Source organism: Rutilus rutilus (assembly GCF_951802725.1).
Source record: "Rutilus rutilus genome assembly, chromosome: 22".
Taxonomy (NCBI): Eukaryota; Metazoa; Chordata; class Actinopteri; order Cypriniformes; family Leuciscidae; genus Rutilus; species Rutilus rutilus.
The window spans coordinates 13212747-13233632 of record NC_140227.1 but is presented as its reverse complement, the minus strand read 5'-3'; the positions used below and the strand labels follow the sequence as shown (position 1 = coordinate 13233632).

Sequence of the window (20886 nt, the reverse complement as noted above, 5' to 3'; positions counted from 1 at the left end):
AGGAAAAGAACAGATGAAAACCTCCATCATGTAGATCGAAGGTTAAATACTTTATTGATAATCATTCCAGCTAAACCCCTTTTATTTCAAAAACCAATTGAGCGAGCGACTGTTTGAGGCGTGAAGCATTGTGGGTGGACATTCTAAACCTCTGAATCCTGCAGAGATGTGAGCTAAAGGTGAGGCGTTGCACAGCAGCAGAGCAAAACCAACAGACTGCTGCCTCACAGCATGGGCGACATAAACAAAAACCTTCATCAGATTTTAGTTTTAGTTTCTACTTCAGAATCGTCCTCTTAAATCTCAACTGGCCAGATGCAAATTTCAAACCCCAGTGTTCAATTACACCGTAGTGAAATTTCTTCTCTGACTCAGTCTCGAGGGAGGTTCTTATGCAAAACAAAAACACTCCTTTTGTTTTGATGGGGGGAAGCCTGGATATTCCTATTAGTCAGGAGTCCACTAATCTGACAGCAAGCCATGCAACATCACTGAAACAGATAGTTCACCCAAAAATGAAAACCCTGTCATTATTTACTCACCCTCTCATCATTCCAAACCCATATGACTATCTTTCTGGTCATTCTTTTCCATCCAATTATAATAAATGGGGGACTGAGGCTCAAAAAAAAAGGAGAAAAAGCACCATACAATTTTCAAAAAATGGTCTTTCTTTTCCAAGGTTTTAGAAGTCATATGGTAGCTTTGTGTTGGGTACAGACCATAATTAATCATTTATAAGTAACCAAATCAAGTCAAAGTGCGATTTGTAATCGAAAATATCATTAATGCAGGATGAATTAGGCTGGATGTCAAGATTTTACTAAATAAGTCTGTTTATCACCCAAAACTTCTTATTTACTGGAAATGCATGGAAAAGAGCAGGAAAAAAAGTCTTGACATTTTGTCCTTTGTGCTCAATGGAAGAAAGAAAGTCATATGGGTTTGGAACAAAATGAGTGAGTAAATAAATGACAGAACATTTGGGTGAAATCTGAAAAAAGTGCATACAAAATGTATTTTCACTACACAGATTAGTCATTGAAATTGTGTAAGCCAGACTCGAACCCCAATAGCCACCATGAACACCACAGCTCAATATGCCAGAGGATGCATGCTCACCACTAGATCACACTGCTCTTATATAGTCAATGTGGATATAATAAAACTCCAGGAGCGGGATTCACAGAACGTTTTTAACATTTTTCTTAACTGCTATTTTCTTCTTATTTTCTAACTTAAGAAAAAAGATAAGAATATTTAGTATTCCCAAAAAAAACTCTAAAGAATGTTCTCATCTTTTTTCTTAAGATTGTTCTTAAGAACAATCGTTCGTAAATAACTTTTCTGGAGGGCCACAGCCCTGCAGAGTTTAGTTCCAACCCTGCTCCAACACATACTTGGGGCGTTTCTCAATAACAATAAATGCAAATGGTACAGCAGCGTACTTGAAAGTGTCACTCAGCTTGCTCTGGCTACTCCGGTTATCTCAGTGTGTATATTTTAGTCAACAATAAAATTAAATATGTTATAAAACACCACTCTGCCTCTTTTCATTTCATTTGAAAAATCTTAAAACATTAATAGCCACACAAATGTGGTTCAGGCAACACGTACATTGATTATCTTCTCTGAATGTATATTTAGAACAAAACAAAATATAAAACAACCCTGCCTCTTTTTGTTTACATTTTAAACATATTAATTGCCCGTTAGATATACACAAGACGAATTATATCTCATGTTTAACCACTACAGAGACATCAGAGCCAGTGGCAAACGTCAGATGGACAAGCCGAGGTAAGGCTGTTCCAGACGGGGCTAATGAGCGCCCGCTGATCGCCTGGATCTCACAACTCCGAAAACATCAGATCAAATTTCCAAATAGGCGCTCTCTCTCTTTATTAATAAACCACAAATTTGAGCTTAAACAACTAGCCTACATTCTCGCCTGAAAAACTACATTAATACTATATTTCGTGACACAATAAAAGTAGTATTTTAAATTACATGGGTTTTCTCCTCTGCTATTGACACTTGCTGGTTGGTGCGAGATGCATTCTGGGATACTTGGCTGACTCAAGTCACCTCTCAATGCATCCTCGATAAAAGGGGCGGAGCAAGAACACATCCAGGGATTTTAACTGTACTTGACTAGATGTGATCTTGAATTGGAACAGTACTTGGGCAGCGACTGATGACATTTCACAAGTCCACAAGAACAGACAAGAACAAATTTGAGAAATGGCCCTGAAGATTTCAAATAAGCCTGAAGGACTAGATTAACTGGATCAGGTGTGTTTAATTAGGGTTGAAGCTAAACTCTGCAGGGCTGTGGCCCTCCAGGAACTGAGTTTCACACCCCGGCTCCAACCAGTTTTAAATCCTCAAAGATAAAGATGTTAAAAGGGGTTGTTTAAAATATTAGGCATTACAACATCACACTAGCTACATATAATACATGTTACTAGTTCCAGGAATGTCGACGATTACTCTGAAGTGACACCGACTGATCAGGAAAACATCACTAGAGTGAACGCATATACGATGCATTAACTCTAGCGTGGCAGCACACAGATACCAGACGCAAACACTCTAGAGAGCGCGCAAATCAATGGGAATAAGCGCTGCATCTTCCTGAGACAGGCTCTTTTAAAACAGCTATTTTAACAAGAATTGCACTTTGAACATTCTTAAAAATGTTCTTAACTTCTTACATTTTTAAGAAGATTTTCATGAATCCGGCTCCAGGTCAGACCATAAATCTCCACTCAAGGAGATTTAATGATTAGTCCCTAATAACCATATTTTTAAGATGCAAATATTGGCATATATGCTGAAATTAATCTGTGCATGTGTGTTTTTGTTTACCTAAGGCTACGTGACCGGGGTCGTATAAACGGGGAGGGCCGCCCATCTTCATCAGTTATGCTCTCCGAACTTCGGAAGTGTTTGAACAGGAAATGAAGCTCGTCCTGTGTGGGTTGGTATGGAAGCTGGTGCAGTCGTTCTTGAGATGAGGAAGATGACTGCAAAACAACAAATGCATCGTCAAATACATGGTCACAATTAACATAAAATAGTCCCAAATTTACCGAAAACCATCCTTAAACCTATCAATAATTGTCTATCAATAATTGTCTAGGTATGCACTGCAGAAACATGAGGAAGTTTCAAAGAGCTGATTCATACAGGAACAATTCCTTCTCATTTGCTCTTTCACTATTAAAGGGTTTTAATGGAAAGTTCAGCTGAAAATGAAAATTGTCACTATATACGCACTCTCACGTTGTTTCAAACAAAATGCTATTCATGTTCATTAAGCACATAATTGTAAGATTTGAATTGTAGATAAATGAAAGCCACATACTGAGACAGTTGAGCTGGGAGGGTTGGTCCCGTAACCTGAGGACGGAAGTGAAGCCAGAGACCACCGTCTCCCTTCCACTCTGTGGAGAGAAAAAGAGAATTTCAGGAGACAGAATGATACGCCATCACTCAAAACTGTATGTGGGCGCTTAGACCACAACAAGTGATTCTCTCTCTCTTTATATATTAACACACACACACACACACACACACACACACACACACACACACACATACATACATACATATATACACACATATATATATATATATATATATATATACACATATATATATATATATATATATATATATATATATATATATGACAGCTCTTAAACACCAAAAGCTCAACAACAAATGCAAGTGAATCTTAAATGGAGATTTAAAGACATCTGATCAAACATTCAGATCATATTTCACCCCAAAACTATCATTATGTGGAGTTTGTGTTGGAGTCTGTGTTGTGCTGGGAGCAGGTCGTTTCTTAGTGTTAGCAGACTCCATGTCATACGTTGCAGTGTCGTCGCTGTTGAGTGTAAAGTCAGTAGACGAGGCGGGAGGCTCGGGAGTGCTTTGGGGCAAACAGTGATACAGAAACCTTTTGATTTCAAAATGAAAAACAAAATGTGTATTAGTGTGTCTGTCTGTTTTTTCCCCCTCCCCTTTTGTTTGTTTGTTTTTTGTTTTTTTTGTTTGTCTGTGTGTGTGTATGGGTGGGTTGACTGCTGTAACTGTACTCTCTCCGTTCCTTTCAAAGACACAAATTTCTTCATTTTTCAAAGCAAAATATCTAAATGAATCTATGTTTATTTTGATGTGTTTTTCTCTCTGTTTCAGAATTCTTTCTGGAGTTGCTGGACAACTCGGAAAAGTCGCTGAACGACATGTTTGTGCGCACATATGGCAAATTATCCCCGATCTTTCCAGTGGTAAATACTAATTGAGAGGGCATTCATGTCCAATTTTTATCTAGGAAACTCGTATTCACGATAAATCCCGGTAGCACATGAAGGCAGCATTAGTAACACTCCTATGTTTTAGGACACCTCAATCCAAACCTCAAGTCCTTTTTCCCCAGTGTTTGATGTTTTCTGTGAAAGTTAAGGTGCAGTTTTTCAGCTAAACTCTCCTTCCAAAACAACACCGATGGCAATAAAAATAATTTTAAGGGCTTTATCATAATTTAACTTAGATTTAACCTCTCCTTCAGCACCAATCAGATCAATCAGCTGTTAGTGTGGAGGTGGACTTTTAAAGCTCAGTGTTCTGCAGAGAGAAAGTTGCTGAGGCATCTCAACACACTTTTTCTCTCATGATTTTTTTTTTTTACTTCTATTATCCTCCCTGTGGTTTCACTTGGATATACGTCACAATAGAGAAGAAAAGACTAATGATGAGTGCATGGTCTAAAAGGGTTGTCCCTATTCTCTTAATGAGTGAGTAATTGTGTGTTTTGGGCGTAACATAAAATAAAGAGTCTCATCTCCCATTTCCTTTAAAGGGGTCATATAATGCCATTTTTGTACAAGCTAATATGATTCTTTAGGGTCTAAATTAAAAGAGATATATATAACACACACACATGCCACTTTATTATGTACACCTTTCAAGTACCGAGTTAGACCCCCTTATTCCTTCAGAACTGCCTTAATTCTTCGTGGCATAGATTCAGCAAGATGCTGGAAACATTCCTCAGAGATTTTGGTCCATATTGACATGATAGCATCACGCAGTTGCTGCAGATTTGTCGGCTCTACATCCATGATGTGAATCTCCCGTTCCACCACATCCCAAAGGTGCTCTATTGGATTGAGATCTGGTGACTGTGGAAGCCATTTGAGTATAGTGAATTCCTCATGTTCAAGAAACCAGTTTGTGATGATTTGAGCTTTGTGAGATGTCACGTTTTCTTATTGGAAGTGGCCATCAGAAGATGGTACAGTGTGGTCATAAAGGGCTCGACATGGTCAGCAACAATACTCAGATAGGCTGTGGCATTAAAACAATGTTCAATTGGTACAAAGTGTGCCAAGAAAATATCCCCCACACCATTACACCACCACCAGGAGCCTGAACCATTGATACAAGGCAGGATGGATCCATGCTTTCATGTTGTTTACGCCAAATTCTGACCCTACCATTGGCGATGCAGCAGAAATCTGATCAGAGCAAGTCACGTTTTTCAGATCTTCCATTGTCCATAGAACATCTTCATTGTCGATTGTAACCTCAGTGTCCTGTTCTTAGCTGACAGGAGTGTCACCGGAGTGTCTTCTGCTGCTGTAAGTCATTAGCGTCAAAGTATGACATGTTATGCATTCAAGAGGGATGCTCTTCTGCAGACCTCAGTTGTAACAAGTGGTTATTTGAGTTACTGTTGACTTTCTATCAGCTCAAACCAGTCTGATCATTCTTCTCTGAACTCTGGCATCAATAAGGCATTTTCACCGCTCACTGGATATTTACTCTTGTTCGGACCATTCTCTGTAAACCCTAGAGATGGTTGTGTGTGAAAATCCCAATAGATCAGCAGTTTCTGAAACACTCAGACCAGCCCGTCTGGCACCAACAACCATGCCACGTTCAAAGTCACTTAAATCACCTTTCTTCCCAATTCTGATGCTCAGATTGAACATGTCTAAATGCATTAAGATGCTGTCATGTGATTTGCTGATTAGATACTTGCGTTAACAAGCAGTTGAACAGGTGTACCTAATAATTATATAAATTTCAATTCAATATTTGATAGAATTTTCACAACTTTCCCAAGTGCATCTTTTTTTAAATGTCCACAAATGGAACAGTGTAGTATAAGGAAAGACATGGTGATGCAAAGCAGCAATTAAAAAAAATAACAGGTAGTGTCTAAAGAGTACAGTCACAGAAATACATAAGGTGATTAAGGTTTGGCCGGGTTATAGTGTGAAAAAGAGATTGGCTACCTGTCAGCTCGAGCCAGGTGGCTAAGAAGAAATAAAGAGGGATGAAGAGAGAGAAAATAGGCAACAGACTTAGTGAGGTCTACAATATAGAAAGATCCATATGAGAATAAATGAGTCAACTCTAAATAATATGAACCTGACACTAGTTAAAGCGGTAAATGCTGAAGAATATCAAGAATACTGATCCCGTCATCTACTTGAAGAACAAGAAAAAAAAAGATAAAGTGCGCTTGTCTACCTGCGGGCGAAAGGGAAGTTGAGAGAGCAAACAGCAGTGGACACATTTCGTGGGCTGTCCAGAGGGCTGCTGGCAGCTGGAAGGGGAACAAGAGGAAATTTCAACAGAGCACACAGTGTTACGTAAGCTACAGGATTTGATAGACGTCAGATGACTTCAACAAATCACACACTTTAGGACATTTATCTTCTTTTGTAACATAATATGTGTCTGGTTCACTGTATGGAGTTTAAAGTTGATCAACATTTTGAAGTATTTGCTCCAGCTTAATACGCAGAGACAACTATAAGTCCTCCCCAACCCCCCCTCCCAAAGAAAAAGTTTAGACACAGTGGTGCAATCAAAACTCTTTGTTTGAACAGCCAGATATGGCAAAATTGACTCCACCAACGACAAATGTGTTGGGAAACCAGACTGAAAAAACAGCCTTTGTTTGTGCACTCCTGTTTGGCCAAAATTACACAAAGATGTAACATTAAAATATAGCTGGTTAGCTATACTTAATGACTTAAAGTTAAATGTTATTCAGCTGATTCGTGAGCAGATCGTTCAGTTGATTTGGGAACAAATCGTTTAGTTGAATCAGGAACCAAGCATTCAGTTGATTTGAGATTCTGTTACTGATCCAGTTCTTAACTAAATGATCTGGTCATTGTGGGGGAAGATTATTAGTGGAAAACTGTTTAAATTTTGGTCTTTTCCTTATACAAAGCTATCATGCGGCTTCAGAAGACTTGAAATACAGTGCAAATTCATAAGAGTTATTTTTTGGAGTTGATAGACAAGGTAACTAACAAACTGCTGCTGTGTAGAAAAGAGCTGCATGTAGGCTCTTAAAAAATATCCGTTGGGTTCTGCAGAACAAAATAACAACATACAGGATCTGATTTTTCACATTTTAATTAATTTTTTGGGTGAACCATCCCTTTAACTAAAGGTAAACCCTTCAGCCGGGATAGTAAAAGACATGAGGGTGAAGGAGTGTACAGGCTTGTGTTACTCCAGCCACATGAACCACTCAATGGTGACAGGCCAGTTCAATGTCAGCTTTCCTAGTGCGAGTGTCATGTGTCGGCGAGTATTACCTGTGTGGGCGGACAGAGGAGACAGAGGGCGGGTGGGCGATGGCGTTCCAACACCAAGGCTCTTTCTATTACTGCTGCGACAGCTGCAACACACAAACAAGAGGAGAGAGGGATTATTAAAAACCTTTCATCATAATCCAACCCAGCTTTGATTGCCAACGACAAAGTTAACGAAAGAAAGTGACAAAGGATTTAAAGGGTTAGTTCACCCAAAATTGAAAATTCTGTCAGTAATTACTCACCCTCATGTTGTTCCAACCCCGTAAGGTTTTCATTCATCTTCAGAACACAAATTAAGATATTTTAGATGAAATCTGAGAGCTGGATCTCTCACTTCATAGGCTGCTAGGTAGGCTAATCGATATGCCATCCCATTAAAGTTAGTAAAGACATAGTTAAAATAGTCCAAGTGACTCCGGTGGCTCAACCTTAAGTTTATCAAGCGACGAGAATACTTTTTGTGCGCAAAAACAAACAAAACTAACGACTTTATTCCACTATTCATTTTCTTCTGTTGTGCCTCAGAACGTAGGCTCACTATTGGCCAGCATCACACACATGACCAGCGTTGGCCAATAGTGAGCCTACGTTCTGACGTACAACCCACAAGCGCTGCGCTGTTACACTACGCGAACTTAAGGTTGAGCCACTTGGACTATTTTAACAATGTCTTTACTAACTTTTCTGGGAAGGCATATCGATTACCTAGCAGCCTATGAAGGAGTGATCCAGCTTTCAGATTGCATCAAAAACATCCTAATTCGTGTACCGAAGATGAACGAAAGTCATATGGGGTTGGAACAACATGAGGGTGAGTAATTACTAAACTAGAATTTTCATTTTTTGGGTGAACTAACCCTTTAAAGATCAGCACACCCTCCATAGTGTTACAATAATGTTGCTTTTTTGTGTTTAAGATTAAATCTATGAGTAATACTGAAACATCTGCACACTCTGGACATCAGAGGTGATGTCCTTCAACACAGCTGTCATTTCCATTAACGTTACCCTAAGCCTAAGGACTCAAGATGTGCATGTGATGTGTCACTTTCTCTCCCAACAGCTCTTGCAAAGTCATGCATTGCACCTTCATCTCGAGCTAGTCTGCAGCTACAGAGATCTATAAATGCATATACATATATGCCACTATCGATAGCTCGAAATAAAGGTTTAGATAAAACCAAGCCAACAGTTTTCATAGTCCTTGCTCTATTATAGTGCGTCATACTTGATTAGACACGCTGCTACAACGCACACTGTTTTGAGACACAACCACAACATTCATGATTAACGTTACATACATCGATCAAGAAACGCCCAAAAGTTGTGCAAGTTCAAAGCTTTCCTATGTGTCATCTCGTCTAATGTTGCATGTTAAGTTACCTTTTGGATCGCTTGAGCATCGCGCCCGTAACAAAATGAGCTTTGCTGCTGCCAGGCAACGCGCTCCAGGAACTTGGATCAGACATAATCGCACACGATCAGAGTGTCAACCACCGTCCAAGCAACACCGAGCAACAGAACCCGAAAGAAGAGTCCAACTCTTGACTGTATCATGTCGTGCGGGAGACTGCGTCTGACTCGCAGCGGTTCATCTCTGTTCTTTGTGTGGCACGCTGCTGTTTGCTTGCCTGGACTCGCCGTGCAACTTCGTAAAAGTTTAGACGTTCACATTCTGTTAAAATCACCTTCCGATATCGTCTAGAGCTAGCAACAAGTTAATTAATTACTTTCCAAAATGCGACTTGCACCGGATAACAAGAGCAGGCGAGCCCATGTTTGAGAGTAAGATGCTGTGTTGTTGAGCTTGTTTCAAGTGTTGATTGATTGCCGGGTGATACGCTTGGAATGTACCATCTCGCTGCGAAGAGGGGAAGAGGAGTCTAAGCCGAGGCTCTGACTAAAACGTCTCTGTTTTGACCGATTACCCTTTTTGTTATTTGTCGAAAAAAAAATAATAATTTGTTTCCATCTTTTAAATATATATTTTATTGACGTTTAATGAATAAGATAGAATCAATAGGGAATCTGAAAGATGGTATGACCTAACGTAAACGTTTCACCAGTGACGTTAAATCCTCACGTGAGAGCTGGTCAAAATAATAGAGCGTCAAATGATATATCATATATGTAAGTCATTACATTACACATTTTAGGTAATATAATCTGAGGGTTCGTGAGGGGAACTTCAGGAGGTTGTTGTCAGTTTAATGAAAAGCTAATAATTAAATAAATCATTTAAAATACATAACTTTTAACATCATTTTTTTTTTTTTTTAAGTAATAAAGACAAAGCCTTCCAAAGACAAATTAAGTACTTGGTGATAATTCAAAATAATAATTTCTGTGTTTGACAGGAGTTGATTCCATATGCAGTTTTGAGAAAACACTCATTAAAGGTAAAAATATGTTTGTAAATCCATTGGTCAAATGCTTTGTGGCCTCATTTTCCACTAGATTAATTTTAGCCACCCGACTAGTGGCTGGGGTCTCTGTGTGCAATTTCACAAAACTAGAAGACTTTCTGAATGTATATATGCGATGTGCTTTTTATTTTTTTTTGAAAGGAAAATTGAAAACATGAAAAAGAAGAATTAGGGAGAATCAATAAATGATGATTGATTTACTGCCATTGTGTGAATAATATAATCATGTATTGTAATCAATAAAAAAGTAACTGTAGTCCTAATTACGAAGGTTTTAAAGTGTAATATAATTAATTACAAGTACTTCATTTTTGGAATCTGATTATGTAACACACATTTAACAGCTTTAAATAAAAGCTTTTTGTTCATCATTATTTTTATTTTGTCATAGAAATCTTCTAAATATATCATTTTTGCATGTTAAGATGCCTAGCTTAAGCATTTTTCCATTGACGGCAAATCTTCACGTGAGAGCTAGTCAAAATAGACCCTCAAATTGGCTATATAATGTATATATGATTTAAAAAAATATGAATATAAATAAAAAAATATGTAGACTATTATAACAAAACTTTTTATTATTATTTTGACAAGCTATAGTTTTGTATAAACCATCTCAAAATGATAAATCATATATTTTAAGTAAAAGTTAAAATGTTTAAATTACAAAAGTGGTTGATGAGTTTTATATGATGAAAAATGATGTACACACCTGTATAAGCGTCAAGCCTGTTCCATATATCATGTCATACTATTATTATAATTTTTTTGGTTTTACATGTGATTTCGAATTATAATTAAATAATACTCTCTCATACTACATAATATTGTCTTACTGAATGGGATTTTAAAAAGGAGATAAAGCATAGTATCAGCTAGTAGTCAGTCATGCGGGTGCAATGTGCATGGGCAAAACACGTTTGGGGCTTTTGGTGTCCATATGAATCATACACATATGACATGAGCTTTACATATAGATATGAGTATAAAAAAAATCAACAAGATGTGTTTTTCATGCTGACTAACTGGAGACACTTCTGCCTCTCTGCAAGACCGGCGCAGGTTTATGTAATGTTTTTGGCTTGTGAATCGGCTGTCTTACCTCCAGGGATGAAGGGATTGTAAAGGACTGCAGGGGCTGCCTGGACTGCATGGACTCAGGATGATGGGGCTCTGGCTGGGTGACAAACTGAAAAGCAAGACACGTTTACATGCATTAGCGCTCTGACTAAGTGCATGTAGACTGTATTTCTGTTGGTGTTTCTTCATGCTTTGGGCAGCACTGCAAATTAAAGTGCTTAAGGGATTAATTAAGTGGAATCATGGTGCTGCAAAACATTACACATGAAAGAAAAAATAAATGCACAAATGAATGAATGAATGAGATGAACAGGGACTTTGAAAAGACCACGTTAAAGCTGCTGTTAGCGATTCTTTTAACATTATGCATAAAGTTTTCGGGGGAAAAAAAAGTAGTATGTTCAACAAGGCATTTGATCAAAAATACAGTAAAAACTAAATTGTGAATCTATTGTAATTAGGGCTGTGCAACGATTAATCGTGATTAATCGCATCAAAAATAAAAGTTTGTGTTTACATATGTGTGTGTACTGTGCATAATTGTTTTGTATATATAAATACACACACATGCTTATGCTTACATATATTTAAGAAATGTTTGCATGTATATACTGTATAGATATTTATATATAATTTATATATATATAAATATAAATATTTGATGTATAAATAACACATTTTTCTTAAATATATACATGCATGTGTGTGCATTTATATATACAAAATACTTATACAATACACACACATTATGTAAACACAAACTTTTATTTTGGATGCATTTTGCATATATTTATTTTCTGCATTTATTTTGCAATTAAAATGAATTGTTGTGAAAAGTTAAATATTCAGCATCATTACTCCAGTCTTCAGTGTCACATGATCCTTCAGAAATATGCTGATTTGGTGCTCCTAAAACATGTCTTATAATTATCAAAGTTGAAATTTAGCTGTGCTGCTTAATATTTTTGAAGAAGCTGTTTTTTTGATAAAAGAACATTATTTATTTATATTAGAAATCTTTTGCAACATTAAATGTCTTTACTCTCACTTTTGATCAATTTAATATGTCCTTGCTGAATAAAAGTATTAAAGGTATAGTGGAGGATTTTCTTTTTCCGGGTGGATCATCAAGACTATTGGTCCTCCTAAGTGTCAATCATTCTGGTGATATGTTTATGTAAGGCCGTCGTACGTGCTCGTGCACACGATTCACACGATGGCGTGCGCTCAAAACACAGGTTGGGCTTCCCACTGATGCCTCAGTCGCGAAGTTTCTATTTGACAGGTAAAGTTTGCCATGCTATTTGGAGAAATCCATTTAAAATCACTGCTAGTAAAAGTTAATGTAAGCTATGATTAGCTCGTGCATGCTCTCTCGTGCACACGTTTAATAGGCGTTTCCTCTCGGGAGCAGGTAGAGTGTTGCGCATGTGCATTTTTTTTAAAAGTGGAGAGGGCGGTTCTTTTCTAAAATTCGGGAAAATCCTCCGCTATACCTTTAATTCGTATTAATCCCAAACTTTTGAAAGGTAGTGTATCACTCAAATAGGTGTCCTGAGAAATCACATTTGTCTTTGTGACAGGTTTTGTAAACAGTAAAAGAAAAATCGGTAACACTTTATAATAACTGCACGCTATTAATCATTAGTTAAGCATTAGTAAACAGTTAATTAATCATTTATAAAGCATTAATAGACATTAATAAGCAGTTTATAAATACAGTTATAAATGCTGTATTCTCCGATTTATAAGCATATCTATAATGTGTTTAATAATTGTGTTTTCATACTTTATTAATGATCAATTTATAATTTCTAAATGAAGTATTGCATTATTTAAAAACCGGTTATTTAGGAGTTGTCAGTGGTTCATAAGATCACTTAGAAAGTGTAAGTAAATTATTAATAAACTGTTTAAATACATATTATTATTCAGACATATAGTAATAGTTACTTAGTGTGTTAATAAATGCTTTATTAACATGTATTTCTACTGTAATTCATGGTTAATTCAGGTAGTTATAAAGCATTTAGTAGTGGTCAGTTCACTATGTGTGTGAGCTCATCTAAAGTGAGGACTAGTTATGCCTTGTAAAGCGTTTATAAAGGAGATTTAAAGGCTGTTAATATTTCTATGTTCTGTATCACTGTGTGTGTTTGTTTCCTTTTTCTGTTTAGAAGAAAACTGAGTCTTTAAATCTCCTTTATAAACGCTTTACGAAGCATAACTAGTCCTCACTTTAGATGAGCTCACAAAAATAGTTAACTGACCACTAGTAAATGCTTTATAACTACCTGAATCTACTACATTTACTTACACTTTCTAAGTGATCTTATTAATCACTGACAACTCCTAAATAACCGGTTTGTTAATAATGCAATACTTCATTTAAAAATGATAAAGTGATCATTAATAAATTAAGAAAATACAATTATTAAACACATTATAGATATGCTTATAAATCAAGAACAAAGCATTTATAACTGTATTTATAAACTGCTTATTATTGTCTATTAATGCTTTATAAATGATGAATTAACTGTTTACTAATGCTTAACTAATGATTAATAGCGTGCAGTTATTATAAAGTGTTACCGAAAAATCGGAGCGTGGCTTGGACTTTTTTAGCCAGTCAGCAACCTTGGAAGTTCTTCTGTGCGCTGACATGTCTTTGGGGGTCTGGTTTTGGACAGAGGCCGTGTGGATGAATAGATGAAAACAGTGTATTTTAGGGGTCGTTTACACGACACTGTTTTCAACTAAGGGGCCATTTACAGAACACCGTTTTCAACTAAAAACAGGGAAAAAAATTATGCGTTTTGGCCGTTCATTTACTCGAAAGTGCACGTTTTTGAAAACACTACCATTATCGTCTCCGTCTAAACAACAAAAACGCAAAATTGTGAAAGCGGTGACGTCATGCGCATGCGTAGTACGTGTGCAACTACTGGTCTAGCATGCATAATACAGCGGTTTTCGTTGTTTTTGCGGATACATGTGAACGATTTCATTTTGATAATGCTGTCATCTGTACGCAAAGGAAAAAACTTTTTTTGTATATTATTGTCGTGTAAACGTACCCTAAAAGTGTAAAACTTTTTATCTGTTTTGGCCATTCATTTATATGTCAACGGCGTTTTAGGGGCTGAATATGCAAACTTTTGAAAAAGAGTTTCAAGTTTTTGAAAAGGATACCATTATCGTCTCCTAGTGATGGGAAGTTCGGATAATTTTACTGACTCTCTTGTTCGATCTCGTTCATCAAAATGAACGAATATTTTTTCGAGTCATTTCGTTCATTTAAGTGGCTTTAAATGCTATACTTTTAAATGTTATACTGAATTAAGAAATCATTATAATGCTGCTGCAGTCAAACATAATTTACAGGGAACATAAATAATTACTTTACCTTCCGAGTCTTTCGTTCATTTGTCACGTGACAGACGCCATGGGTTCATGAATGACCCATCATTACCGTCTCCGTGTAAACCATAGACAGTAAAATAAATGGACACAGCGACCCCATTGGATTCAACGGAGAAAAGTGAAGTCAATTAGAAGCACTCACTTCCTGATGGCCGAGCGTACTGCGCAGACTCAAACTGAGCTTGACGACGTAGATGTGACGTGAGCAACCCGTCTGTCTTCTAGTAGCTGCGCCAAGAGAAATCTGAATCATTCTCTTCCGAAACTTGCAGAGACGGAGAGTGTGAGTAGGAGGTGTCCATGAGCTATGAGCAGGAGAAACTTTTGCTAAGTATTCTGATTCATTATTTTGCCCACGAGAAATATAATTTCTCTACAGTGCGACAGAGAGTCGCGTGGTTACGACGCAATCGTTAGCCTATTTTTACAAAAACGGCTTCTACGGGGCCATAACGTAAGATACAAGGTAATGGAGCCTTTTATACATTTTCGTGTTTCTTAAGAAATAAATAATGGACAAATGGAGTCTTTAAACACCTCAGATGTAAAGTTATTCGCTGTCAAAGTGACGCCAAAATGAATGGGAGTCAATGGAATGCTAACAGCAGGTGAGGGTCTGCTAATCAATGGTGGCGCCCGGGGAAGCTTCAATTTTTTCAGAAACATTGGCCCCCTGGTGTAAACTACAAAAGCGTGAATTTCTGACAATGGTAATGTCATGCGCATGTGTATTAAAAAGTGACATCGCCCACTACTGGCCTGGCAGCAGAATACAGCGTTTTTAGTTGTTTTTGCGGATTTGTGTGAACGGGATCGTTTTGAAAACATTGTCGCCTGTACACGAAAAACGCAAAGCAAAATGTTTTCAGTTTTTATCATTTCGTGTAAACATCGTTGAACCCATACTCGTACCAGTAGTCTGACAAAGGTTAGGATGTCAAACATCACTAACAGCATCTTTAAATAATTAACTATTTCCACAAGCAGCAGTTATCCGGATGGAAAATGTCAGGCAATGAGATGGAATGCATCATGTATGATGAACATTCATGCCACATGATTCATATAATCAGAGATCTAACAGCATATGAATTGGATTATTAGTAGGGTTCTAGCTATATAAAAGCATATCATCTCAAATTTCCACTGTTTTTGTCAACAGTTTTCAGTCTGGTCCTGCAAGCGGCAGGTGTTTTCCAGTGATAAAGTTCAGTAAATTACTTTAATGAATGACCTTCAAAGTCATTTACTGTTTACTGCCACCATGAATTTCAGTTCCACAAAATGCATTAGTGGCATCAAGATAAGGCCATTAACCGCTGGAAGCACAATTTCTCATGTTTCCTTCATGCCATTCAATGTTGTCATCAGCTGAGTAGCCTAAAACACATTCAGGCTAACCCGACAGGTATTTACACGTCAGACTGAATGGAGCAAATCAAAATAGACATGAGGCATGTTGTTAGCAGAAGCCAGTTTAGACAGGTATTGATTAGTGTGACCTTGATGAGGGTAATGTGCTGTTTTAGTACTGGCCGTTCTAAAATATTCCGTTCTAGAAGTGCTCCGGTCAAACTTTGATGAACTTTGGTTTGTATAACAAATGTGTATTTTGGTGACCTAAAAGCTAACTGGAACGTTAAATATGTGTGACTGTACAAATAGGGCTGCCACCATCTGGCAGTTTGTATATTCTCACCGCAACAGATAGCAACGAGCGCTGTGGAAGTGTGAAGATGTTGTCATGGTGAAGAGAGAAAACTGGAGACGACCCAACTGTGAATACTACCCCCCTGCGCTCAACAATCTGATGTTATGCCGCTTTCAACCATTCTCTGTTTCATTTGCCTTCAGAATACGCAGTGTTCGATAAAACACACAATTCAAACAGCTTTGTATCTTCTCACAGATCCGATGCAGTGCTTTTGGAACGCAAAGCAGAAAATCCCTACAAATCAGCAGTAATCCTCAATCATATTTGGATATGCTTTTGCTGAAGGAAGGCTTCGGATGTGGGCTCCTACACACTGGGATTGAAAATGCAGTGGGTTGTGGGGTCGGCTATATTCACTCCAAGCCCAGAGTGGGAGGACAGGGTTGGAAAGCTGCAGTGATCATGTTGATGGCAGGCAGAAGCAAGTGTCAGAAAAGCAGAAAAACATTGCGAGAACGATACGGATGCGATAAGGAGAGTGTCAGAACACTCAGACTTGTGTTCTCACTAAAAAGCTCAATCATAGTAGGATCCTGAGCGTGCGATTATAGAGTTCAATATAGAAAGCACATCTGCAACCCTCTATTAAACGTAATGTGGAATGATTCCAATGAAAAGTCACTGTAGTGAAGACGATTCCATGTTATCTGACTAGTAGGCAATGGCAATGCACACTATTGTTAAGTTTACTGTAAAAAACGTGGTTTCTGAAAATTACTAATTCAAATACGGTAACAACAAGTGGGCCTATCCATAGATCACCAATACTTGTATAGAGAATTCACAGTGCCATACAAACAAACATATAGGATAATGCAATAAACATTACCTAAACAACATACAATGTAACCACCCTAAAAAATTAAATGCTAAGACATAGCCTATATAAGAACATTTTTAAATAAGATTAGATGTGAAGCATTTTGCATCACACTTATTAATGTTTTTCCAGCCCCATCTTATGAAAGTGTGTTTCTATACCACTAATTTTATTTCTCGTGCAATTTATTTAGCAAAAATAGTTTTTGCGTGCATATGATACGCAGTTTTCACGTGCATGCACTTTATGGCGTGTAATACACACGCACTACGCACCCCTAATCCTAACCAAGGGGTTTACAGTGCGTAGCATATACATGCAAAAAACATTTTTGCCGTATAAATGGCACGAGAAATAAAACTTGTGGTAAAGATACGCACTTTCATGAGATCGTGTTGGGTTTTCACTGTAAATTGTAAGGCGACTTGTATTTTTTCTTAATTTCTTTTTACTGTAAAAGTATTGTGTGTGTGTGTGTATATATATATATATATTTCACTTAAGTGAAATTATTGAATTTAAATATACGAGCTTGATAAAAATGATCATTCTAGAAGAAAATTTCAGATGGCACTGAGAGGCTTTTGCATCTGAACTCTTCATTAACATTATATATACAGTATATATATACTTATATATATACACACACACACACGTATATAGGCTATATATATGTGTGTGTGTGTGTGTATATATATATATATATAAGTATATACATTGTCATTTTATACAGTAATTTATAAATATATGTCGATGAACATACATTTTAAAGTTTTTTACTGTAAAGTTACATGTAATGTGCAATTAAATGTATTATAACTTTTCTTTTGTAAAGATATTACAGTTAATTAACCAGATAACAGTTTTACTGTAGAATTTTAAATTCCAACAGTGTACAAACATAAAGCTGAAGAAGCCATGAACAAATAAACATAGGTTGTTGTTAATCATACAGAACATTTAACTTACAGACTTTTAGGTCTAAAACCACAATCCTTTCTGTGTGGTTGAATACTGCGCATGAAACAAAAGGAATTGTTTCTCGCTAAAAATCAAACAACAAACATTTAATCCATAATGGAGTATTTTAACCTTTAATGTAAACACATTTGCCGCTTAATGCTGAATCGTAGTGTGTCCCATATATCCTACAGCGCAGTATTTTCTTCCGTACAGCAAACACTAAATGACATATCATGCGCGCCACAGATACTTCGCTACTTTTATTTGACTGTTTAATTTACATCAATATCAAACATAAAAAACACACCTAAATCGAAGAGAAATTAATAAACGTTTGCTTATTTTGTAAAATTTCGCTGTTGTGGCTGTCGGCTCGTCTCTCACAACAGTTCCGAGAGGGGTTTCCCCCATCGCGAGTAAATAATTCATCACCAACATTTGAATAACGAAAAGAATATTTGAGCTTACTCTAAAGTGAGGGAGGGAATTTTCAGCTTGTCTCTCCTCTTCATCTTTAAGAAGCCCTTGAAGCACGATCAGGTGAAAATAAACCTTGTCTCAGATCTCACGCGAGAACACACAAATTAAGTGCCCACTGTTTACACATCGTCGTTTAACATCTGCCAAACGACAGCGTGAGGTTTTCTGTTGTACTAGTGAAGATACTCCATTAAAATAGACAGATTCTCAAGGAACACTTTTAGTTGAAGTGATATCATGCTTCTAAGCGAAAGTGGAGTGAGAGATGATTGAGATTGAATGGTGCGGTCACATCTCCCATGTGATTGCATGCTCAGAGTCAGAGGAGGTGTGTTTCAAAAACGTGCGGTTGAAAAAAACAAACAACACTAAAACCCCCGAAAGACATTTTACCATGATAGCTTATTATAGTTTTCATGGCATTAGGGCAGCTTTTGACCAAGGCGGCAAGCTTTTGGCAAGACGTTTTACATTCTTTAAAACTAACTCTTATCAATTTTGTTTTTACCAGGCTACTTATTCTATTTTTAAAGTAAGTGATCTAATAGTATATTTTCAATTAGTCATACAATACACTCCTTTGCTACACCACTCAGTATTCCATTGTTACTGGTAACACTGCTGAATTCTCAAATTAAATGACAGCCTATCTGGCATTCTACTAGTAGAGGCTGTGTCAAAAATTGCATACTCTCTTGAGTAGCCTAGGCTAGGTACTTATTTTGAATAAGTAAGTAGTTACTTGATGAAGTCCTGCTAAAAAAGTATGTTCTATAATATGAGTGTGTGTAGTATGAATGTAATCCGGACGTACTACATTCACCATGCTGTCATAATAATGTGACCTACAAGAATCAATTATAAGTGACATCATTGATTCTTGTAGGTCACATTATTATGACAGCATGGTGAATGTAGTGGTGAATACACTGCCATTCACAAATCCTCACGATCCATGACCTCATGGGATATTAAAGTGCCCATTGTATGTGCACTCAGAATCTCACCAGAAATTAGTAGGTCACCCGGGTACTTTTTGCAAGTAAGTGAATTGGTAAATTTCATTTGTCACTTACTGTTTTTCACCTACTATATAGTAGGGAAATATACGATTTCAGATGCAGCTTATGTATACAAAAATCTTTTATGCTGTTACCTATTTCAGTGACTCGTTGCAGGCAATTGTTCCAATAGACCCATTCGAGTCACGGCACCAATGTAACCCTGTCCTACTCGTCCGCTCAAACAGGCATCTCTAGCGTCAGTTGCTAGTGCACCTCTTGAGGCAAGGGGAGTGACGTTTACTCGCACAGCTTAGCTAGCTGGCCTCCGTTACACTCACCCCCCTAAACCTCAATTCCACCCAGGTCATGGCACCATGATGTCACCCCTCCAGTCCTACCTGCCACACTCTGAGCGGGACTCGAACTGGCGTCTGCGCTGGAGGTGGGTGCGCTAACAAGGACGCTAAAGACCACAGTCTCAAGCGGCAGTCACTAGTGCAGCTCTTGAGGCCAGGGGAGTGAAGTTTACTCGCACAGCTTCTACTAGCTGGCCTCCGTTACACTCACCCCCCTAAACCTCAATTCCACCCAGGCACCATGTCACCCCTCCAGTCCTACCCGCCACACTCCGAGCGGGACTCGAACCGGCGTTTGCGCTGGAGGTGGGTGCGCTAACAAGGACGCTAAAGACCACAGTCTCTAGCGTCAGTCGCTAGTGCAGCTCTTGAGGCCAGAGGGGAGTGACGTTTACTCGCACAGCTTCTACTAGCTGGCCTCCATTACACTCACTCCCCTAAACCTCAATCCCACCCGGGTCATGGCACCATGTCACCCTTCCAGTCCTATCCGCCCCACTCCGAGTGGGACTCGAACTGGTGTCTGCACTGGAGGTGGGTGCACTAACAAAGACCGCAGTCTCTAGCGTCAGTCGCTAGTGCACCTCTTGAGGCCAAGGGAGTGACGTTTACTCGCACAGCTTCTACTAGCTGGCCTCCGTTACACTCACCCACCTAAACCTCAATTCCACCCAGGTCATGGCACCATGTCACCCCTCCAGTCCTACCCGCCACACTCCGAGTGGGACTCGAACTGGCGTCTGCACTGGAGGTGGGTACACTAACAAAGACCGCAGTCTCTAGCGTCAGTCGCTAGTGCACCTCTTGAGGCCAGAGGGGAGTGACGTTTACTCGCACAGCTCCTTCTTGCCGGCCTCTGTTACACTCACCCCCCTAAACCTCAATCCCACCCGGGTCACCAGTCCTACACTGGAGGCGGGTGCGCTAACAAAGACTGCAGTCTTTGGCCTCCGTTACACTTGTACCTAAGGTAGTATCCA

General features: G+C 38.2%; 1 protein-coding gene across 5 annotated transcripts in view; it reads right to left on the bottom strand.

Annotated features, from left to right (window-relative positions):
* Positions 1-18731, bottom strand: part of mast3b (microtubule associated serine/threonine kinase 3b) — a 42132-nt gene extending 23401 nt beyond the window's left edge. For 2 of the 5 annotated variants that reach the window (XM_084395205.1, XM_084395206.1), the window contains exons 1-7: positions 18535-18731; positions 11166-11252; positions 7638-7720; positions 6553-6628; positions 6315-6335; positions 3371-3449; positions 2872-3029 (exon numbers count right to left, since the gene is read on the bottom strand). In XM_084395205.1, the coding sequence (XP_084251331.1) occupies positions 2872-3029; positions 3371-3449; positions 6315-6335; positions 6553-6628; positions 7638-7720; positions 11166-11252; positions 18535-18578 (548 nt within the window). In that variant the 5' untranslated portion in view covers positions 18579-18731. Of the gene's footprint in view, positions 1-2871; positions 3030-3370; positions 3450-6314; positions 6336-6552; positions 6629-7637; positions 7721-9020; positions 9498-11165; positions 11253-18534 lie in introns of those variants that run through there. The other 3 variants (XM_084395207.1, XM_084395208.1, XM_084395209.1) reach the window with 3 other exon arrangements.
* Between the last annotated feature and the right edge of the window lie 2155 nt (positions 18732-20886).